We start from the raw sequence: 20,696 nt of genomic DNA, 5'->3' as shown, positions 1-20,696 counted from the left end.
AGAGAGAAATTGCAAAGCTGCAAGTTCTGCTCTCAGAAGGACCCAGGAGCAGTGTCATCATCTGCCTGTGGTGCTTGCTCTGTGCTGAATACCCCATTCCCATGCTTACCCATTCCCAAGAGGCTGCAACTGAACCCCGTGGAACCGATTCACTCTGGGACTTACAGTGAATATCTGACAGAAGCAAACTGAGTGCTGGGCAGGTGCTACTTCTCCAAATTTGACAGCTGTCATTCAAGACAGTGAGAAGCCTGCAGTGTCTGTAAAAGGGAGATCAGTGGTCTCAGAGTATATTAATCCTATACAGAAGGAAGGTATCCACTTGGAGATGATCCAGGGGGGACTTTAGCTGAGATTTCTGAAAACAATTCTGGCAAGAATTTGTTGCATTTCATGAAATAACAAAAAAAATTTGATAGCAGAATGGGGAAGTGAGGGCAGGAGGGAGCAAAGGCCATCCCACATTTGTAAACCCATGCCAGGACCCTGGCCCATTTCCCCAGAGATGTCACAGTTCAACATATGGCTGTGGTTCTATCCTAAGTTCCTCTCTGTATGCTCCAAACTGATAGGTTCTTCTGAGATATGAAGGTGAGTGATTAGTTCAAATAGTTTTTCTGCTTCTTCCACGAATATTAGAAGAACAAAGAAAGTAACATCCACATAGTACAGTCTTGAGTTGCATTTTTGCTCATGGTCATGAGTAGACCAGTTGGCTGTAGAACCTGTCTATTCCTGTCTCCTTAAACTCATATCTAAGTCAGCTTTCAACTCTCGTAGCTGCAAAGGAGCCTAGCTTGATGCCTCTGCCTTTAGCTGTGGGGGAATCTCTCCTGCCTCTGACTATCCATTTCAACCACCCTCTTTACTCCCATTTCTCTTCCCACACTGTGCTATAGTCAGCCCTAATTCCATATGTCTTGTTTACCTTTGCTTTGGTCTCTGTAGCTTGCCTAGGACAGTGGTAACTCTTCATGTTACTACTGTCAGACCCTAGAACCACAAGCCTGTTTTTTTGTTTGTTTGTTGTTTTTTTCTGTTCCTCCATTCACTAGATGAACAATTATAGACATAGGGGCTTTCTTTCATTGCCAAGTAAACTTAGAATAATTATGTCCTCTCTCTCTCTCTCTCTCTCTCTCTCTCTCTGTGTGTGTGTGTGTGTGTGTGTGTGTGTGTGTGTGTGTGTAGAGGTATGGAGGTGTAGGTATGCCTTTTCTTGTGTGCATGAGAATTTAGGGACCAGAGATCAACTTGGATTTAAGACAGGGTCTCTCAATGGGATCTTCGATCACCAATTAGGCCTGGCTCATAGGCCACCAATCCCTACACAGCTTCTTGTCTCTGCTTCCCAGTGCTAGGATTACAAGTATATACCACCACACCTAGAATTTTACATGTAGGGTGGGGATCAAACTTGGGTCCTTGTGCGTCTATGGAAAGTTACTATCCCAACTAAATTATCTCCCCAGCCCCCAAATGTAAGGTTTTGATAGGTACATTCTAGCCACACATTTAACTGGCACATAATTATTCCTGTCATTGGTCATTACTAAATGACTTTTTGAGCAGTTGTCCATAGTAGACACTTGACCTCACTGATTCCTACTCTTATACAGAGTCTGTCTATTGATTCCTATAGCTTCTCCAGCTCCTACTTATTTTATTGTCCACTGTGACCTCATCATTGAAAACCAGATCCTACTCAATTAAGATTCACTGTCATCTAAGCTTCCAGGGCATTCAGCAGGGCCCCCATCTGCCCTTCTTATTTTGCAGTTGCCAACTGGTTTCTCATCTTTTACTTGCAGTCAGGAACTTCCCATTGTTTTCAGATCAGGTAGAGAGAGATATAGAAAAATTCTGGAATGTTTTAGATTACCCTGCTGGGAAACAGGGAGAAAAGAAAGCCTGATAGAAGAACACTGTAATTACCACAGTGCAGTGTTGTCTTCATTTCTCACAGTAACAAATCTTATTGTATGCATCTTTCCTTCATTTTTAAACCACACTTATGTAGGTTTCAATGCTAATATCATCCAGATGACTGATCAAAGCTTGATTCCTTATTGCCACCTGGCTAAGATATGTGTAAAGTTTCAGTATTACACTTTTATAGCTACAGATTGTCATTGGGCTATGGCATCTACTAGTCAATCAAGGACTTTCATCTTATTTTGAAAGCTCCATGAATAAAGCCTTCAGAAATGCTAGAGGGGCTATATAGTATCTAGCACCTTTGCACACACGGTGTTCATCAAGGATTTTAGTTAATGGATAAAGTCTTAGTTTTCCAGGTTGACTTTTGGTACTGGTGAAAGCCTTCCAAAGTCCCCTGGTCTTCCCAAGGCTAGTGAACAGTAAGAAAATGCATTTCATAACACCTAGGTATGCCTTATTCATAATGAGGTGATAGTGCAGGTAGGCACTAGGTCCAGTTTACTGAGACATAGAATATTCCTTAAAGAACAAATTGACTTGGCTAGTAGCTCCAGATTTATCTCAGCAATCATGATGTTGCATATAGCAAAAAGAGTCTAACACAAGTGGCCAGAGATGGGAGATTCAGGGTAACAGGTTGGGACTCCACTGAATCACTAAATCAGTCCCTGTGTTTCTATATGCTGTGCTACAGAATGGTTGTCTATCTCTAACTTCCCATGAGTTTTTCTGAATTTTCAGTTAGGTCTGCCCCAAAGACTTGCTACTTTGTGGTGGGTCTTTCATGTATCTTTTGGTTATAGGGACATGAACCATCCTACTTGGGCCACCTGCTGAACTTGTATGGATTTTGAACAGCTGCCATCCTTGTTCGAATCCTTGTTAAAAACTTTCTGCAGTTTTTCTTTTGTTGACCATTAAGGAGTATTATCCTACCATTTCTTATCCTCCTGGGCTTTTCTTTGTGTGGTAGAAAAACAATATAACAGGGCAGGGATGAGGATGAGTAGTGCAGATTATGGGGGCGGGATACAAAAAGAGGTCCATTTTCAGTTTACATTAAAGGAGCCAGATTGCTCAGTTGTTTTATGGGACATAACATGATCACCCAGGCTGTAAGAAATCGGTCACAGTTTAAGAGATATGTTACAAGCAAGATAAATAAAAATAGTCTGAAATCTCAGACCAAGCTTAATTTTTTCACCTCTGTTTCACACTCTTCTCTCCTCGCAGACTAATCAAAAGAAGCCCCTTCCGCTCACAATTGCTCTGTGTACATTTCCCCCAGATCTGCTATTCATATGAACAATGTGGTTTATTTATATTTCAGCACCAAATTGGAGAGATGACATCATTCATTTACAGTCTTCATCCCATGACATGCCTACTCTCCAACACCTCATTTCAGCAGACACATTTAGGGCTGCATATAGCATCTTGTTTAGCTTGCACATTCTTTTATGGGACACGGTTCAAAGGTAGGGAGCTTTAGGGTTGTCACTGGTAAGAGAATGACCTCATAAAGTCACAGGGGCCCTCCTGAAGGATGGGGCATTATGATGTTTACAATAGCAGTGTTATTATTTGTTCATTTAGCCTCGATCGCTCATTCTTAGGCTTGCCCCTTCCTTCTCCACCATCATAGATCTCATAGCTCCCTTCAGGCCCATAGAATTCTATTTGGAAGAAACTGTTCCAGATTTATTAGTCAATGAGTTCAAAAGTACAGTCCCCCATGGCAATACTGGGATTTTAGGTGTGAATGCTGGACTTCAGCATCTCATTCTAATGGCAAGAGTACTAAAGAGGATTTTGTCCGCAAGGGCTTTACTGCCGTGCTCTTTCTCAGAGGCCTACTTTGTCCATTGGGTCTTCTGACACATTAAGTGGACAAATGAAGAATGGAAATGCTATCAGCTGCCAAAGGTTGCCTGGGATTTTTTAAATTTAATTTTTAAGTTGGTCTTTTTATATTTTTTCATCATACACATGCATTTTTATGCTCACTTTGGGACCTTTCAAATAGTGTACACATTTTAAAAGATGGAATGAATAAATCAGGAGGCATCCTTTGGCAGGTAAAGCTGGGACATGAGGTATTTTCAAAGCTTAACACACCCTGGCTGGGTACTTAAGGAAAACTGTTTCTACCTGTTCAGCTGTTTGCCTTCTCTACTAGAAGCCAGACAAGGACAGGGTCCTGGAGATTGAAATCTGGAAGACCCAGAAATGCCCATGCCCTTTGTCAAGAAATGGCTCTTGGGGCTAAAGCCCATGTCTTCCTTTACTGGCAGCCAAATGATAATAGTAATAATTCCTCCAAGCAAAGTTTGGAAAGCAGAGTTGTACATGAAAAATACTGAGAGCATGCACTCTCTTTGGTCCATAATGCTCTTTAATATTAAATATTTATTATATTACACAGTCAAATTCAGACTGGTTGGAAGCCCTGTTGGCCCCCATCTCCTGGCTCTCTGAGAGTACTGATGGTTCACTGTCATCTTGGACTGCTATGGCAACCCACATTATGTCCTCAACTCTTGGTGACCTTTCCTAGTGAAGAAAGACATTCAGTCCCTGTCTAGCATGGCCACATCCCTCATCCTTCCAGCCACTCCGAGTAACAGTATCAACCTGATGTCTGCTTCTGTAATCCAAGCTCCAATGGTAGGCACAAAGAAAACTCTTAAAAGAGGCTGAGAGTGTAGCTGCATGGCAGAAAATATGCTTAGTATGTACAGTGCCCTGGGTTCAATTGTCAGCACTGCAATAGAGAAAGAAAAGAAAAGAAAGAAGAAGAGAGAGGGGGAGGGAGAAAGGAAGAAAGGAGGAAAGGAAGGGAGGAAAAGAAAAAGGCAGACAAAAGAGTAGGCTGTGGCAGAAAGTGCTGTGAATTAGTGAGACTTGGAAATTAGGATGAAGGAAAATCCAAGGAAGGGAATTGCAGGCCAAGGACACAGAATACACAAAGGAGAAAGTTCTACAGCAAAGAATGGTAGCAATGATGGTAGTAAAGACATTTGACTGACACTCGCTCCTCACAAAAATTCCAGGAAGGATCCCTCCCATTTTTAGAGGTAAGGAAATCCAGGCTTAGTAACAGTTAATCACCTTAGGACAACACAACCTTCAAGTTAAATTGGAGCAACACTTGAATCGGGCAGTGCTATCCTTAAATCCAGACTCCCTGACTTTCCAGCCTAGCTAATTTCTCCTGCCCTTTTCAATGGGATTCAGGCATTGTTTGTGCTATTGTGGCCTCCTTAAGTCAGTTCATCCCTGGTCTGCTTCTTGCCCTGCATCATAAAGGAATACAACCCTGTGGCTCTAGATTTAACTATGACTCCCAGTCTCCTTTATGACAAACACTACATGACTAGAGCAGTCAGCTTGTTTTCCACTGACTTTGCACCAGTTCCCTCAAAGAACAGTGCAGCTAAATGTTTGTAGATACAACCTTGCCCGAGATAGCGTCATCATCACAGCAGTGAGCCATCTCCATCAGTGTCCCTGCACTTGGCAGATTTGGAGCAGACTTCCTTTGCTTGTCCTTTGAGAGCATTGTTTGTCATTCTATGTCTCTACACAGCCCTCTCCCAGCATTCCTTCCAGGGCTTCCTTTTGACCTTCTCCAGAATGTAGGATGTGACTGTGAGCACCTTGTGGTGGCTAGCTCAGTCTGAATCTCTGATTGTACCTTAGGATGCATCCATCCCCTCTTAAAAAGAGCATTGACAAGTATATGATGTCACATAGGTAGTAGTTCAAGAGTGTGACTAAAGCTTCCTTCACTAAAGCTTCTTGGTTAGGTTTCAGTGTGCCTAGAAATGAGAACTTCTGGAAGGAAGTAAAGGGAGTCCTCCTTGTAGGTGCTGTCAGTGTACCCTGTGTCTGTGGACCTTATTGTCTAGCTCCTGATGGGATCTCTCCTGGTTTCCCTTCTGCACAGACCCAGAACAGAATGAAGCTGATGGCAGACAACTATGACGAGGACCATCACCATTACCACCACCACCACCATCACCACCACCACCGATCTCCTGGGAGGTCACAGCATTCCAACCACAGGCCCTCTCCGGACCAGGTCAGTTTCATGACTGCTTACCTCTAGGACCCCTCTTACGCTTTGGATATTTTAAGATAAAATAAATAACCCTCAAGAAATAATAAACAGCATAAAGTGATACGTTCTTTGAACTGAAACTAATAGCTTTGGTATTTATTTCCATCACTCAAGGAATCTAAATGTTTTCCTTTCTCCTTCCTCTTTAAGGTTTTGTCTTTTCTTGTTTATGTTATGCATTTTCTTTCCTCCCTCCTTTCTTCTTTCATAGATATGCAGCCTATTGCTGGCTCCTATCTAATGGCTAGTTACTTTGGAATGTCTCTTTCCAAGTTTTGAAAGAAAGCACTCTCTTCCTAAGAGCTTGGCAACCAGAGAAACCTTGAGTTTGCCGAGCCCTCTCCTAGAAAATCCCTCAGAGATGCAAGTGAATGGTTAGGTAAAACACCAAAAGGACAAAGCCATTTTGCTGGCCTTTTAGTCAGTGAAGCCAAGGAGACTGGTTTATTTGCTTTGGAACCTATCTTCTCCCTTAACTAAGGAAACCAAGAGAAAAGATGAAATGACAGAACCAAAAAAGAAATGCCTGCAGTTTTCAACTGTGCTCACACTCATTCACTACATGCAAAAATTTTAGTGTCTAGTATTTAAACTCATGTGCAAATGAACAGTTATGCAAAATAATAATATAGTCAATATTAGTAGTTTTTTCCTTTACTGTACTTTTATTATGTATGAACAAAATATAGTTTGTATAAAAAATTCCAATAGATATGGGGCATTAGCAAAAGGCACAGAACCATCTGTGTAAGCCAGAACATCTCAGATACTGGCAAGAAGCACTGTGGTATTAACTGTGTGTAAGAGGGTATCAGTGTTTGCTGGGAAGGTTGCCCTTGCTATACTCCTGAAACTTTTCAGATGCCTCTCCTCTCTTGCTTCACATCACTGGCATCCCAGGGAATTTAGTTAAGGTCTAAGCCTTTAGAATGTTTTGTCAGGAATAAAACTCCAGGGGGAGCCAGTTATATAGAGCACACACAATTGAGATCCCAACCTTTGTACCCTGAAGAATTTACCCTCAGAAACCCCAGCACTGCACAAAGTTAGGACTTTTGGATTTCCAAAGCCATGTACAGGAAGGCCCCCGTTCATGGACTGTGTCCCTCTGAAACAGCACTAGAGTCTGATGACCTGGAAAATGGAAAGATTAATTGTATGTCATTACCTTACATGTCCTTGCTTTTGTTTGATTTTATGTACTCCATTTTTGCCACTACCACTACATGCTCATCCCAGCATATCTGAGATTGCCCACCCCCTTGGCAACTGCCCTTTGCCACACTGCCCTTTGTTCCTTGGCATTCTCCCATGAAAGGTCAGTGTGAGGCTTCATTGGTGGGAGGCCTGCAGACCTCAAGTTGGCTATCCTTCTGAGCCATGTATGCCAGAAGGACACCCTGGATATCCCTCTCCCCCAGAGACACAGTTAACAGAGAGACCTAGAAGGGCACCAGGAGCAATTGAAGTGAGTTACACAGGGACCTGCTGCTGTAACCAGATGGACATCCTAACATGCCCTGCTGGAAACAGTGGCCAGATCAAATCTGTCTGCTCTGTGAATAGTTATTTCTTACAAAAGCTGGCCTCCTGACACTTAGGCATCAACTGGCAGTGGGATGTCTTGACTGCTTGGTTGGCCCCTCGTGTGTCCACATCACTAAAGATTTCCACAAGGCAGCAGTGATTGTACAGTGCTGGGGCTCCAAAAATGAGTAAATATTCCTGGAACAGTGTCTGGCTGAGACATGTCCTTAGGACCCTGGACACATCTTTGTCACTACTGTAAGCAGTGAATGCTCAGAACAACTCTTGGGCACAGAGATAGTGGCTGCATCCACCTCAGGGAAAAACCCCATGCTCCAAGAGGAAGTCTACCTGGTTGGATTTTGGTTGCTAGTTGTTTTCTCTGTCAGCTAATCCCTGGAGCAAATGCCATGCACCAGTCCTATACAGAGCCTGGAGAGGAGCACACATGTGGGCCAGACAAAATCCTGTCTTCAAGGTACTTGCTGTCCATTCCTAGAACAACAATGCAGGCCCCTTTGTGTCTACTTATTTTTTTTCTTGGTCATGTTAATCATAACAAGATAGATAATTAGGGTTATGATTTCTGAACTTGCAGTTGATGGTGAAAGCAAAATGGCCTTACCTAAGAGGGGACTTTTACCGTTTTAAGTTGGAGTCACTAAGGCTATCACACTTCACCCTTTCAGTGGGCAAACAATGTTAAGCAAGGACCCCTGGTGTGATATTTGGTTGACCTCAGAGATGGAATTATTAGACTTCCTAAGCCAGATTCCCTGTTAGACCCTGGCCATGATATTTAGGAAATAGTGCCCTCCCTGACACTGTATCAATAACCTACATGTCAACAGGGGCGTCATTATGGGACTCAGTCAGAGTATGGCAGTTGTGAAAGCCTACAAAGTCTTTCCCAACTGATTACCACCCTATGCATGCTTGTGTAGGCTGGGTATAGTGATTTCCTGGGGGTGGAGCTTCCCCTATGCATGCTTGTGTAGGGGATGTATAGTGATGCCCTGGGGGTGGAGCTTCCCCTATGCATGCTTGTGTAGGGGATGTATAGTGATGCCCTGGGGGTGGAGCTTCCCCTATGCATGCTTGTGTAGGGTATGTATAGTGATGCTCTGGGAGTGGTGCTACTTGTTAACAGGAAGTGAAAAGCCTGTATCAGAATGTGGCATCCTGAGAGTTTAGACACTGAGTTAGTTTGGGTGATATTCTGTCCAGTGTCCACTGTGCAGAATTCGCTGAACTGACTTAAAGGAAAATCATCTCCTCATATGAGTCTTCCAGCCCTGGCTGTCTGGTAGTCATTGGGTTCAACCCACCATGTCTTCTAGACAAGTGGCTACAAACTGTTGCCATTGTTTCCTGAGGTTTATGAAGAGATCAGAAGACACAAAAATGGGGAAATAGGAAAAATTAGACACTTTGCTACATTTCCAGAGAAACTCATTTTTCCTCCGGAAACACAATGATTGCCAGTCGCTTCCAGACTTATATTCTTTTTCCATTTCTTTCCCGTCCCTTTGCCCTTTACTGTGATTTTTGGTTTCTCCTTGAAAGAAACTGAATCTAAGCATTATAGGTCTAAACTCACATTCCCCTAAGTAACTTCTAGAACATTAGTCCCATGAGGGAAGTCTTGAGACAAAGATTTGGTGGGCCAAAAAAATTTGGAAAAGTACTGTATATTTTAACTCTATCTCCTAGCATCCTGATGCCATTAGCAGATCAAAGGATCTAAAATGGCATATTATAAAGAAAGCTCTATAATTTTATTTAATCCAGCATTTCCCAGACTTATTTGATTATGGTTTTAATTTTTTTCTGTAGCATCTGTGCTTTGAGAAATTGCATTCTCAGGCTATCAGGTGGAAAAAGAGACTACCTGGTTTAAAACACGACTGACCCCATTTCTAGCCGTGCTTTCGTGGGAAGGAAAAATTTTTAGGCACTAACCCTAGTAGTTCACATAGTGGAAAGTGAAAGTGCCTCTTTTATTCATTTCCTGGAGACTGTGTTATCTCACCAAAAACCTAGATGATTGAAACTACAGGAGCCACTTATGGTGGGGACACAGGAAATCTAGAATGCTCACAAATACGCAGCCCATCAGTGATTGCAAAGTAATAGGAGATAGGAGAATTTGGAGAAGCAATTGGAGAAGCCATGACAGTGCCTTATTCAAACAATCTAACCCCTACCTAAGAAAGGAACACTTAAGAACTAGAGGCCAGTTACCCCAGGATGACTACAGCCATCAGATATGTCAGTAAAGAACTTCCCAACAATGTAGTAATAATATAGGAAGCCCCTTTAGCCAAGAAGTAGTCACAAAGGACATAGAAATATTTCCCATGACATAGTAAAGTCCAAAGGAAATGGCGCATGCTGGAGACACATTAGTGATTCAACTTTTATTGAAGTCACCAAGATTGAGTTCATAAAACCAAGGAGCAACACAATCTCTGCTAAATGCCCTCCATACCTGTAGTCATCAGTAGCACGTGTTATTTTCTTTCCATAATGCCCTTCTCTGCTGTAAAGCATATTGGTGATACCAAATCTCTCTTTGCTTTCTTTTTTTGTGGGCAACATATAACTTTTACTGTCCCAGAAAAGGGCATATTTTAGTAATCTCTTTTCATTGTCTCCCAAATTTGCACTCACCGCACCAATGAAAAATCTGTATGGCACAGTGACATGCACACTTAGACCAAGGATAGTCAGGCCAATTCAGCCAGCACTTATGTATCTGTACTGGGTACTGGGTTGGGATGATGGGTCTATAAGGGCCCAGATCTCACTGCTTCCTCATTCTAAATGCAGTTGTACGTGTAAAGGCATGATGCTCTGATTACAGTGTGGAAGTGGGCCTTAGGGACACTGAACATTTTTAGAGCTAGAAATCCCAGAGTACACAACACTTTAAGAGACCAGCAGAATAGGCTTCTGTCTTCTCCTGTCCTCATTCACTGAATGGAAATGGAGGGGCTAAGTGCATCTCATTACCTGCATGCTTTCCAGGTCTTGAATTTTTTTTTTTTTTTTTTTTGCTTGCAGAAACCCTACTTCTCAAGAAGGGTGATAGAGTCTGAGACTATGGAGATAATATTTATTAGAATTATAGAAAAAATACAAGGTGGTTGAATTCTGTGTTGATGTTCTTTGTTGGCTGTTATGAAGCACATTTCCATCTGTCTGACTCCCAAGTGCACATTCAATTAATGTTTCCTAAATGATCCATTTCTGTAATAGGTATGAAAAAGAAGGGCAGGTGGAGTGTCCCTGTTACACAAATTAAGAACTTGTATTTGGAGAGATTATTCATGATGCAAAGGCACATAACTGGGCTGGAAAAATGATTAAGTGATTAAGAGCACTTTTTGCCCTTCTAGAGGACCCGAATTAAATGCCCACCATTGACTTGAGTGGCTTAGAGATACTTATAACCTATAACTCTATAACCTATAACTATAACCTATAAATACCTGCAACCTAAAACTCCATAAGCTATACCTGTAGCCTATAACAACCTATAACCTATAACTCCAGCTCCAGGGGATTCTGTGCCCTCTTCTGGCCTCCATGGGTACCTGCACTCACAGGTACATACCCTGACCCCTACAGATATACATAAACAAAAAGTGAAATAAATTTGTTTAAAAATCAACACATGAAACTCAAAACCCCAAGGCAAATGTCCATGCTCTAAGTGCACTGGTTGCAAACCCTCTGGGTATCCACATGGATTTTTCTGTACAGATACACCTCTCTATGCTTGCATGGCCAAATCAGACCCACTGCTTCTAGAATGCAACTGTGCTTTTCCTCCTGCTGAATATAGTACCTTTTACCTAATAGTGTGGTCTTTAACCCCAAAGTTGAATTAAAGTATCCCATCAATTTCTTTCCCATTTGACCCCATTTTTGTTGCTTTCTGTCCACTCATCTGTGTCTTTAGTCCTTTCACCCCACTACCCTGCCATTTTCCCCAACCCCTTTATGCTTCTATAGTCTTGCTATCTCTTTGTTGATAGAAGGCTTGCAAGCTCTACTATTCCCATGGGCTCACCAATGGGAGATTCTCAAGTAGAAGAAAAATTCACCCAGAACAGGAGTGTTGCTGGAGAGCAGGGAGCACTCTCAGTAGAGGATTACCACGGCCCACATGCCATTGCTCACTCACCCTTGAACCTTGACACACACGAGAGTCTAAAGAAACCTCGGTTTCCAAAGTAAGGGAGAAGTCTTTTTCCCTTGGTCCAGGCCTGCCTTCCACTCAGCCAGAACACTGGGATACTTTCAGGTAGTGACTGTCCCCTGGCAGATGCTGGCCTTTTCATTTTGCATTCTGACTTTAGGGGGTCTGCTCTGCTAATCTATCCCCAGAAAATTGATTGCACAAATACTTGACCCACTCCACTTGGCAAGTTTCCAGACTCTGTCTTCAGCTACAGTGATCATTAGTCCTCTCTCTGCTGTCACTGGTTACTGTGTATGCTCTCAGCATGTGTGCCTTGTAGATGTGGTACTTTGGCACAGAGGCTGATGCCTAGGGGCCTTGACCTATGACCTACTTCAAGGACTGTAGCACTCCTTGCCTTAGTCTTGAGGCTCCTAGGTCCCAAATGTTTCCTTGTTTCTCTTTCCATTTACTAAAGATCTCTAGGTTTGCCAAACTCTGCAAGTTGAAGGAAAGTTTCTGCCTTCTTGCCCTCCCATCTCATGTAGAGTTCACACCTGAGCATAGAGTCTGCTTTAAGAAGAGTACTCAGGTATTCTTCTTAAAAAAATCATTCCCATGGAAGAGGAATTTCAAATCAACTGCACAAGTAGTCCCTCAGTGAGTTATGGCTGGAGGCAGAGGACCTATCCAGGCCCCATAGCTTTCTGTCCAGCAAACCCCACAAGCTTTCCTCTCATGTTTTGTGTGCAGTTGATGAGAGTCAGATAGAGCTCATATCCCCAAAGAAAGGCAGTGCTTTCAGTCTGCCTTCTGGTTCCTGTGACTTCTGACAAAGCCTTGCCCTTGAGACCCCTCTGCCCTTTTTGAAATATGAGATTGGGGCCTTTTATTGGTGTCCCTATGCTTTCAATAGTAGATCAGCCAAAGCAAAGCCCTTTGAGTTCTGACAGAGTTCAGTGTGCTCTGTGGCCCCCAGAAGATGAATTCTATATGTAAAGTTGTTATTCTTAGCTTTTGCTTAGGAAAGGAAAAAAAGAATGTATTTTATGTTTTGAGGTTAAATGGGTGTGGGACAAAGTATACACAGAGTCCTGTGTGTATATATGTATGTATGGCTATGTGTCAGATGAACTGAGGACTTTTCCACATATGGAAGAATCTCACACAATCATGTTTAACTAGAAATTTCTCTCCTGTATATGTGTATTTTCATGTTTACTACATGGAAGAAAAATTAACCACTGTGTATTGAATTTATAAAAATGTAATTATAGAACAGCAGGGGTGAGGGGGAAAAGAATGAGAGAGAGGGAAGAAAAAGAAGGAGGGGAAAAGGAAGGGAGAGGAGGAGAGGAGAGGAGAGGAGAAGGAGGAGGAGAAGGAGAGGAGAGGAGAGGAGAGAGGAGAGAAGGAGAGGAGAGGAGAGGAGAGGAGAGGAGAGGAGAGGAGAGGAGAGGAGAGGAGAGGAGAAGAGAGGAGAGGAGAGGAGAGGAGAGCCTCAGTCATTTCTAGTTCTCCATGAAGTAACCTGACAAGAAAAGTTATGTGTCCGAGACTCTTAGTATCACTGTCCATTTTAGCGAGTGCGTCTAGTTTGCCCGAGGAATCACTTTCCTTTTTGCTTTTGTTTGTTTGTTTTGTGTTTTGAGATTTGATTCCATGGTATTCTTTTTGAAAGAAGCTTCAGCTTTGGGCTTAAAATCTAACAGCCCATGAAGAGCTGTTCTCTGGGTGCTGATGTATATTGAGGCAACATAAGGGTTCAGAGATTTCTACCATGGCCACTCCTGACTGAGCCAGTGATCACCTAATGTGTCCATGGAACTACATTCTGTGAGCCCCATGCTTCTTTTGTTGAGTGTCTTTGTTCACAAGTAGAGTGGAATATATTTTGTTTAAAACTCAGCAGATTAAAAAATAAATATATCATCTAAGAAAATAGCACAAATAATCACTTTTCCATGACTATCAGAATGACTATCCCAATGACTATCAGAAATCCTCAAAGCCACCAAAACATATGCCAAAAGGCCTTTGCAATTTCTTACCACTATTCTGTTTGATTACTTTTAAGAGCAGAAGCTCTGGGATGACACTCTGTAAGGCCACAGGTAAAGAGGGAGATAGGAACAAATGCTGCTGTTGTGAAAGGGATTTCAGTGCCTCTTTCCTCAGCTAGCAGCTGCATGCTCACACAGCCATTCTAGGCCCAGGAAAACAGGCAAGTTAACAGGCACTGGGCTTTGCAGATTATTGCCAGAGCTCTTTAATCTGGGTGTGATGTTAATTCCTTCTGTGTAAGCACATGAGGCAAGCTCTGATAAACCATGCAGGGATGGTCTTAGTGTGTGGGAAAAGAACATAGTTTCTTGGTATGCTGGGACCCTCTTGACAGAAAAGGCTTTTCCTCAAAGGAGCCTAGCACCTATTTGTGATTCTGCTCTTGCTCTGTTTGGGGTAAAGCAGAGCCTTTTCCCTTTACTGGGTTGTTTTAGTTTTACTGTGTTTGCAGTATTAGGGCTTCATTAAGAGATTTGTTGCCGTGTGTCTTTCCAGTCAGCATGGCTTTCAGGCCAGCCTGCACTCCCCAGCCTGTCTGTAGGTGGAACTCAGGCTTGGCAACATCAGAGGCTAGATTCCCTTTCAACGTGCTGCTTTAATCCAGTCACATTTGTCTAACAGGCAGCATGTCAACTCTCTATTGAAAGGGGGTGGCCAACCTTGAAGTGCCGGGAAACAGGGAAATCCATTTTGTATTGCTGAATACCACTGCCTCTTTTTTTTTCCCGTTGAACTGATGTAATGAGGATCGTGTTTGACTTACACACTCCAGGCACTTGCAGCTCTTCAAAGATAAAGGAACAACAGAGGAAAAGGAGCTGGAGGCATCTTTTAATATATGCTGCATTCACTCACAAAGTCTAATAGTTACTTAATAAAAAAAAGCAACTTATTCATGAAATAATGGCACTGTACCCATTCTGATTCAGGCATCTATCTGCTAATGAGCTGAGGAAATAAATGCCAGAAGACTCCCAACACAAAGAATGTGTCCAGTTGGAAATAGGTTAATTTTCATTCTTCAATTTAATTCTCCCAACACCCCATGAAGTATGGGACTCAAGTGAATCCCATTTTTGTCTGTAAGTAATGGGGGAAATGCAAAGTCAAAAATCTAGATTTGGTGGCCCACCAGCCAAGAAATAGTCTAGCCAGAACCATGTTAAAAACACAAATTTTACTGTGTTTAACAAAGCCAAGTGTTAATGACTGATAGATGAAGGAGCAAAAATAAAGCCTGTCTTCACTCCCGCCCCTTTTTATGGCTATCTGGCAGTGGCTCGGCTTTTAGCAGATGTTGACTTTGTGCTCCCAAACAGTATTATTGGCCAATGGGGAGCCTTCCAGCAGTTTCCTCTTCAACCTAGAGAACTGGATCTATTCATCAGAGACTAGCTTCTCAGAATTTCTTTCTCTTGAAAGAAATAAGGATAAAGTTCTTATATGGTACTAAAGTTTTGAGTGAGCACCCAAAGATTCCAACTTAAAAATGAGGGGAGAGGCTGCCCCCAAATTGTCTATAATGTTTTGAATCCCTTAGCAAGGGCATCTCCATGGTAGCCTTGCTTGGTCTTCCTGAGATCAGTATACCTGGCTCCATGGGCTGTGCAGTCTGCCTCTCTCCTAAGAGGTGCTTCAGTGTGCCTTTTAAAATGTGGACCACTCCAGTCATCTCCCAGCCAACCAGGTAGGGCGAGAAGAATGAGCCAGGGGAGGATGGACTTGTATGTGAACCTGGCCATGGTTTACTTATTCTTTGGGGAACATGTATGCCAGTGGGTCCTGCAGGCAGAAGCAAATATAAGTCGCTTATGAGGTCACAGCCATACCTAACTCCTTTTCCTGGGTAGAGACTTGATCCATAGACCAAGCATCCATGGACAGGACAGAAAGATGTGACTAAGTGGTCTTTTGAGGGAAGATCTGGACTTGAATATGGGACAAGATGCAGTGCACTGTCAAGGCTCCCCTAGCTTTCTCCAAGCCTGTTTTCCTTCACACACTCTGCCTCCAGCCCCCACCCCTCAAGTGTCAAGAGGATATGACTTTCTGGAACCTGGGCTCAAGGCATGTCATGAACCCCACACTATAGCCCTTATTCTGTGACGTTTCAGAGAAGCCATGATCAAAAGTAGGGATAAGGGAAGGTCTGTCCACAGGTCACACTGACCCTACCCCACACAGTAAGGACTGCTGACCAGGGGTGAGGCTTACTTCCTTGTGGACAGTGGTAGGTTCCCACAAAAGCCATTGAAAGTGGCTCTCCCTTGGTTTCCCTCTTTTCTAGGTACAATAGGTATGACAATAAAGTCTTTATTAAGAACTTAATCCTCAAGTTTTAAGGGTAAAAAATCAGTCTAATAACTCATAAAGGACTACAGATGTTTTAGAAAACACCCAGGGATGGACTTGGGTTTGCCTACCCGCTGTACCTAACACTTTAAAATAGAGACCCATTAAAGGGTTACCCTGGGTCATTTATCATGCCAAGCTATCAGGTTCCTGTTCAGAGCTTCCTTGATGGGCTAATAAATACCACCCCCCACCTCACCCCCACAGCAGCAGCAACAAGCCTTTTGACTTGTCAACAATGGCTCCGTTCCTTTGCTTCTAGATCTTGTCATCAACAAACCCACAGTGAGCAGCCATCTAGGGAGGAATTTGTTTTATCTCAGTATTTAGAGAATCCCATTAGAGCCTGGCATCTGGACTGTAGGATTTCCATCAAGGCCTCTTGTCCACCACATCATCCTCAGAGCTGTGGATGTATCCTGAGGTTGTTTGACAGTTAAGCCTCCTCTAACCTCAGAACTGGCTGTTTTGTGGTCTCTCTTCTCTGGGCTTCAATCCACAGAGCAGAGCGAGTTCCCAGCTTCAGATGCTGGAGACAAAAGCAAACAGATGAATGACGGACTAGAACAGCCTCTTCCCATCCAGTTATTTTGGCAACCTCTGGCAGGGCAATTGCTTACAAAGGACACACCAGGGATCAAACACCAGCTAGCATCTAGAAAAGCCACTGGAAACAGAAACATCAGAGGAGGAAACATGCTCAGTTGCATTTTTAAAACTCGGAGCATCTCTAATTGATGAGGCTATAAGTTAGGGATCAAGTGTCCATATCTGTTGTGTTGTTGTTTTTTTGCTTTTGTTTTTGTTTTCCCTGATCTCCAGATTTACATTTTTGTGAGGTAAGGTTGCTGGAGCTTAATATTTGCATAAAGAAAGGTAAGCAGATAGTGGTTAGACAGTTGCAAATGTTTGGAAGACATGGAGCTGCCTCTCAGATTAGCTCCTGCATCTTTGATTTTTATTTCTCAAGTGTACACTCTGACCCAAAGGTCTTGGCGATGAGGCTTTGAGGCTTCATACTTAGCTTTGAAGATAAGAAAGACCAGAAATGTCCATCATTTCCCTTTCTGTTTTCTTCTAAAACCTTGTTAAACTTTGAAAATAAAGAAGTTTTTAAAATACATAATATTCTCAGTTCATGGGAGGAATTTATCCACATTTCTACCATGTTAAATGTTAGCTGAGTTTATACTGGGCTGTCATATTTCTTTACTTTATCCACTAGTATACAAGACGTCGATCTCAACATCTGGTTTTTAATAACCCTCGACATCTGGGAGCTCCTTTTTATTCCTATGGTGGACGAGGAACAGTAGTGATATTGGCAGTGTATATTTTCAAGCTACAACTCCTGTCTGTTTCAATCATAATTAATTACCACTCTTTAATATATTTAATTTGCTAAAAGTAATTTGCATTAGACCACACTTCACTGTTAGGAAAGCAGTGGCAGATTTTGGTGGCATTGGCTTTTCTTTCTTCTCTTTTTGAAATTGAAACCCTATATGAATGGACTTGGAACAAACTCCATGTAAATGTGCTGTTGGGTTTTAAATGCAAAATGAAATAAATTGCTCTGCAAGCTAAGTTCTTTGACAGCCATTTAGGAATCGGTCAGCTGGAGCTGTGGGCTACATTTTACAGAAAACTTGCAATTTTGCTTTGTAACTGGCAAATTGTAGCATCTTTCCATGCCTGGAGTTTTCCTACAGAAGTGACTTGGGGGTGGGGGTCAAGAATGATATGATGAAAGTCAGGGCCTCTATTAAGAAGGTATGTTCACACACATACCCACTGAAATTCTGCATTGAGTATACAGGTGACTAGGTCCCCTGGGGTGCCCTGCTGTAAACTTGTTTTCTTTATTAACATGAAAGGGAACACCAAGTTTGCTCTTCTGCAGACATGGAAAGGAAGTTCAGTGAGTGTGACAATAACTCTCCTCAGTTCCAGAGGAATAAAGAAGTATGTAGCCAAAACACTGGCTAGGAAATAATAAACTCCTCCCATTGATCCTTGTACTTGGTTTCTGCCAGGATGTTTTTCTATCTAAACTGTCATGTGACAATTCAGACTAACTTACCCAGTTCAAACTCTCTTGATTGAGAGTTCCAAGAGGAATTCTGAAGTTTTGTGGACCACTGATTCTTTTGGCAATCTGAAGTCTCTAGAACTTTTCTCAAAATAATATTTTAAATTCATGAGAAGCAAAGGGAAAAAAACTGTATTGGGAATCAGTTCAAAGACTATATATATATCTGAACCCTCAAATAGATAAAAAAAAAATTACCTTGACTTAAGTATATGAAAACATGTATTGGATTGTGTGAAATTCCTGTTTCTGAAGGTCTAAAGGAGTGACATTTCTGTATGATTCAACCCACCACTACATCCAACACCTGAAATAGTAAGATCCAAGTCTGAAGACATGTTTCAAGTTACTCCCCCCCTCTTACTTCCAATTGTTTGTTTTTTATTTTTCAAAACAAAGCAACAAGTCCTGAAAACTCTGTTGTCCTTGGTGAGTGGTGAAAAGCCCTCTCCCTCAGATGATGTGTGGGGCCAGCGTGTAGAGCACTCTGTTCCTGTTTAGGTGCACTCTGTCACAGAGAGAATGGTTCACAGCAGGGACTTTGCCATAGAGCACATGCTCCTATCTTCAAGAATTTGAGCTCCCTGCTTATTGGCCTCTTCTCTAGGAGAAGAAATTAGCCAGAACCATTTTGGAAATATTTTCAAACCAGATTTCAAACCAAATTAGTTTGTTAGAAGATGAACACAATGTTAAATAGACAACACCCTTTCTGCAAGCATTCTGCCTAATTGAACGTTCACACCCTTCTTTGATTATAAATGTAAAGTCAATTGTTCATGTGTGTAACCCTTCTGTATGCTGAGTACCAATTAGAATGAGACAAATAAGACTGCAGCTTGAGACTTTCTAAAATAACTAATGTGAGTTATCCCATGCTAAAGAGTTTATTCCACCTAAGTAGAAAGTTTTTTTTCTTAATTCTTCATCTTTTATTGATACTTTAAGCTTAAGAGAAATTAAGGGTATTTGATTACTATAATTACTTCTCTGCTTACTTTAAAAGTTTAATCCACTCTTTAGGCATATGCAATTCAGATTGTATGCTTTCTGAAAAAAATAATCATCTGCTAATATAGACTAATTTTAATCTCCTAATCCATTCTTGACAGAGTCACAGCTTGAGTGGGTGGAATGTTTTTGTGTGGGGTTGCCATAGATACAAAACTTGGTTATGCATTTGACAAGTCAGTGATGTGGAACTTAAGTTACTATGGATTTTTTTTCCTTGCTCTTTAAGATGAAACAGAAAGTTCAGAATCGTGTGCCTTTCAGTACATGTTGGTGTGACTAACCTTCTCTTCTTTCATTCTGGCGCTCCTCCTCTCTGTGCACCTCCCCACCTCGGGCCGGCCGCAGGATGACGAGGAGGGCATATGGGCATAGCCGGGCCTGTAAACCAAAGTTCCAGTTTTGTTTTGAGGGGTGAGAAACCATCTTTTCTATCATTTTTCTAAAAACATAAAAAAAGAAGAAGAAGATTGCATTGTAGTGTTGCATTGTGTGCGTGCTCAGTTGTGCTCGCTGACGTTTGTGATTGTGTCCTGTGTTTGCTACTGTGTTCCATGAGCTCAGAATGGCCGCGTGCTCTGACCATTCCCAAGACCCCCAGTCCATCCCACCTTGCCTTCCCACCCCACCCCCACCACATTGTTGCTCTGCCTTGTTGGGACTGGATTTAGCACAATCCAACTGTTTCTGTGTCATTTCAGATATAAACTATGCCCTTAGGATTCTTGTAAACTCTTCTAAGGCATGATTGTAGACTCAAAACTTGTCACAATTCTCCAGTCATGGTTTGCAGCCAACTGCTTGCTTTACCAGATATTCCAGTGTGGTGTGATTCTCGTGTCCTTCTGGTTGTATCAAATGCTTGGCAAGGAATAAGGAAAAATCAAAGTCTGTATCTTCCTGGAGCTGAAATTGTCATCTCTAAGAAGCCTGTTGAATGGATTATACTGTCCCTTCTGTGGCAGTTCTGAAGAACTACAGGAGGATCAAGGCATAATAATGGCGAATGGGTAACTGTAACTCTTCCAATGAATTAAAATGGATGTGTTGCCATAGGGGGTCCTAGTGGTATTTTATCTGTGCCTTTGATTAAAATTTGGGATCCTAGGGGGATTTGCATTATTAATTATTTGCACTGTATTCTATGGAGAGGTTTTGCTTTTTTTTTTTTTTTAAGCTGATTTTAGCAGTGAGGAAATCTTCCTTTGTTTTATTTTGTTTTTGTTTTCTGCACTGTAATTGAGTAGGGGTGCACATAAATACCACACAGTTAGAAATGGAACACTGAACTGTAGCTGCTGGGAATTGTTCTTCTCCAAGACACCATGAATGTTTACCACCAACTCCCTGGGGTTGAATGATCTTATGGTGACATGGATATGCCATTGAATTTGATG

The 20,696-nt window shown here is 42.1% G+C and overlaps 1 protein-coding gene across 1 annotated transcript in view; it reads left to right on the top strand.

Annotated features, from left to right (window-relative positions):
• Erc2 (ELKS/RAB6-interacting/CAST family member 2) overlaps positions 1-20,357 on the top strand; it is a 673,320-nt gene extending 652,963 nt beyond the window's left edge. Inside the window, exons 17-19 of the mRNA XM_035453246.1 lie at positions 5,891-6,025; positions 19,648-19,713; positions 20,113-20,357. Coding sequence (XP_035309137.1) covers positions 5,891-6,025; positions 19,648-19,674 — 162 coding nt within the window. The 3' untranslated portion in view covers positions 19,675-19,713; positions 20,113-20,357. The remainder of the gene's footprint in view (positions 1-5,890; positions 6,026-19,647; positions 19,714-20,112) is intronic.
• The last annotated feature ends 339 nt before the right edge of the window (positions 20,358-20,696 follow it).

Source organism: Cricetulus griseus, assembly GCF_003668045.3.
Source record: "Cricetulus griseus strain 17A/GY chromosome 1 unlocalized genomic scaffold, alternate assembly CriGri-PICRH-1.0 chr1_1, whole genome shotgun sequence".
NCBI lineage: Eukaryota > Metazoa > Chordata > Mammalia > Rodentia > Cricetidae > Cricetulus > Cricetulus griseus.
Note: the sequence above shows the minus strand (reverse complement) of the source record. Positions and strands in the feature narration are given on the sequence as shown.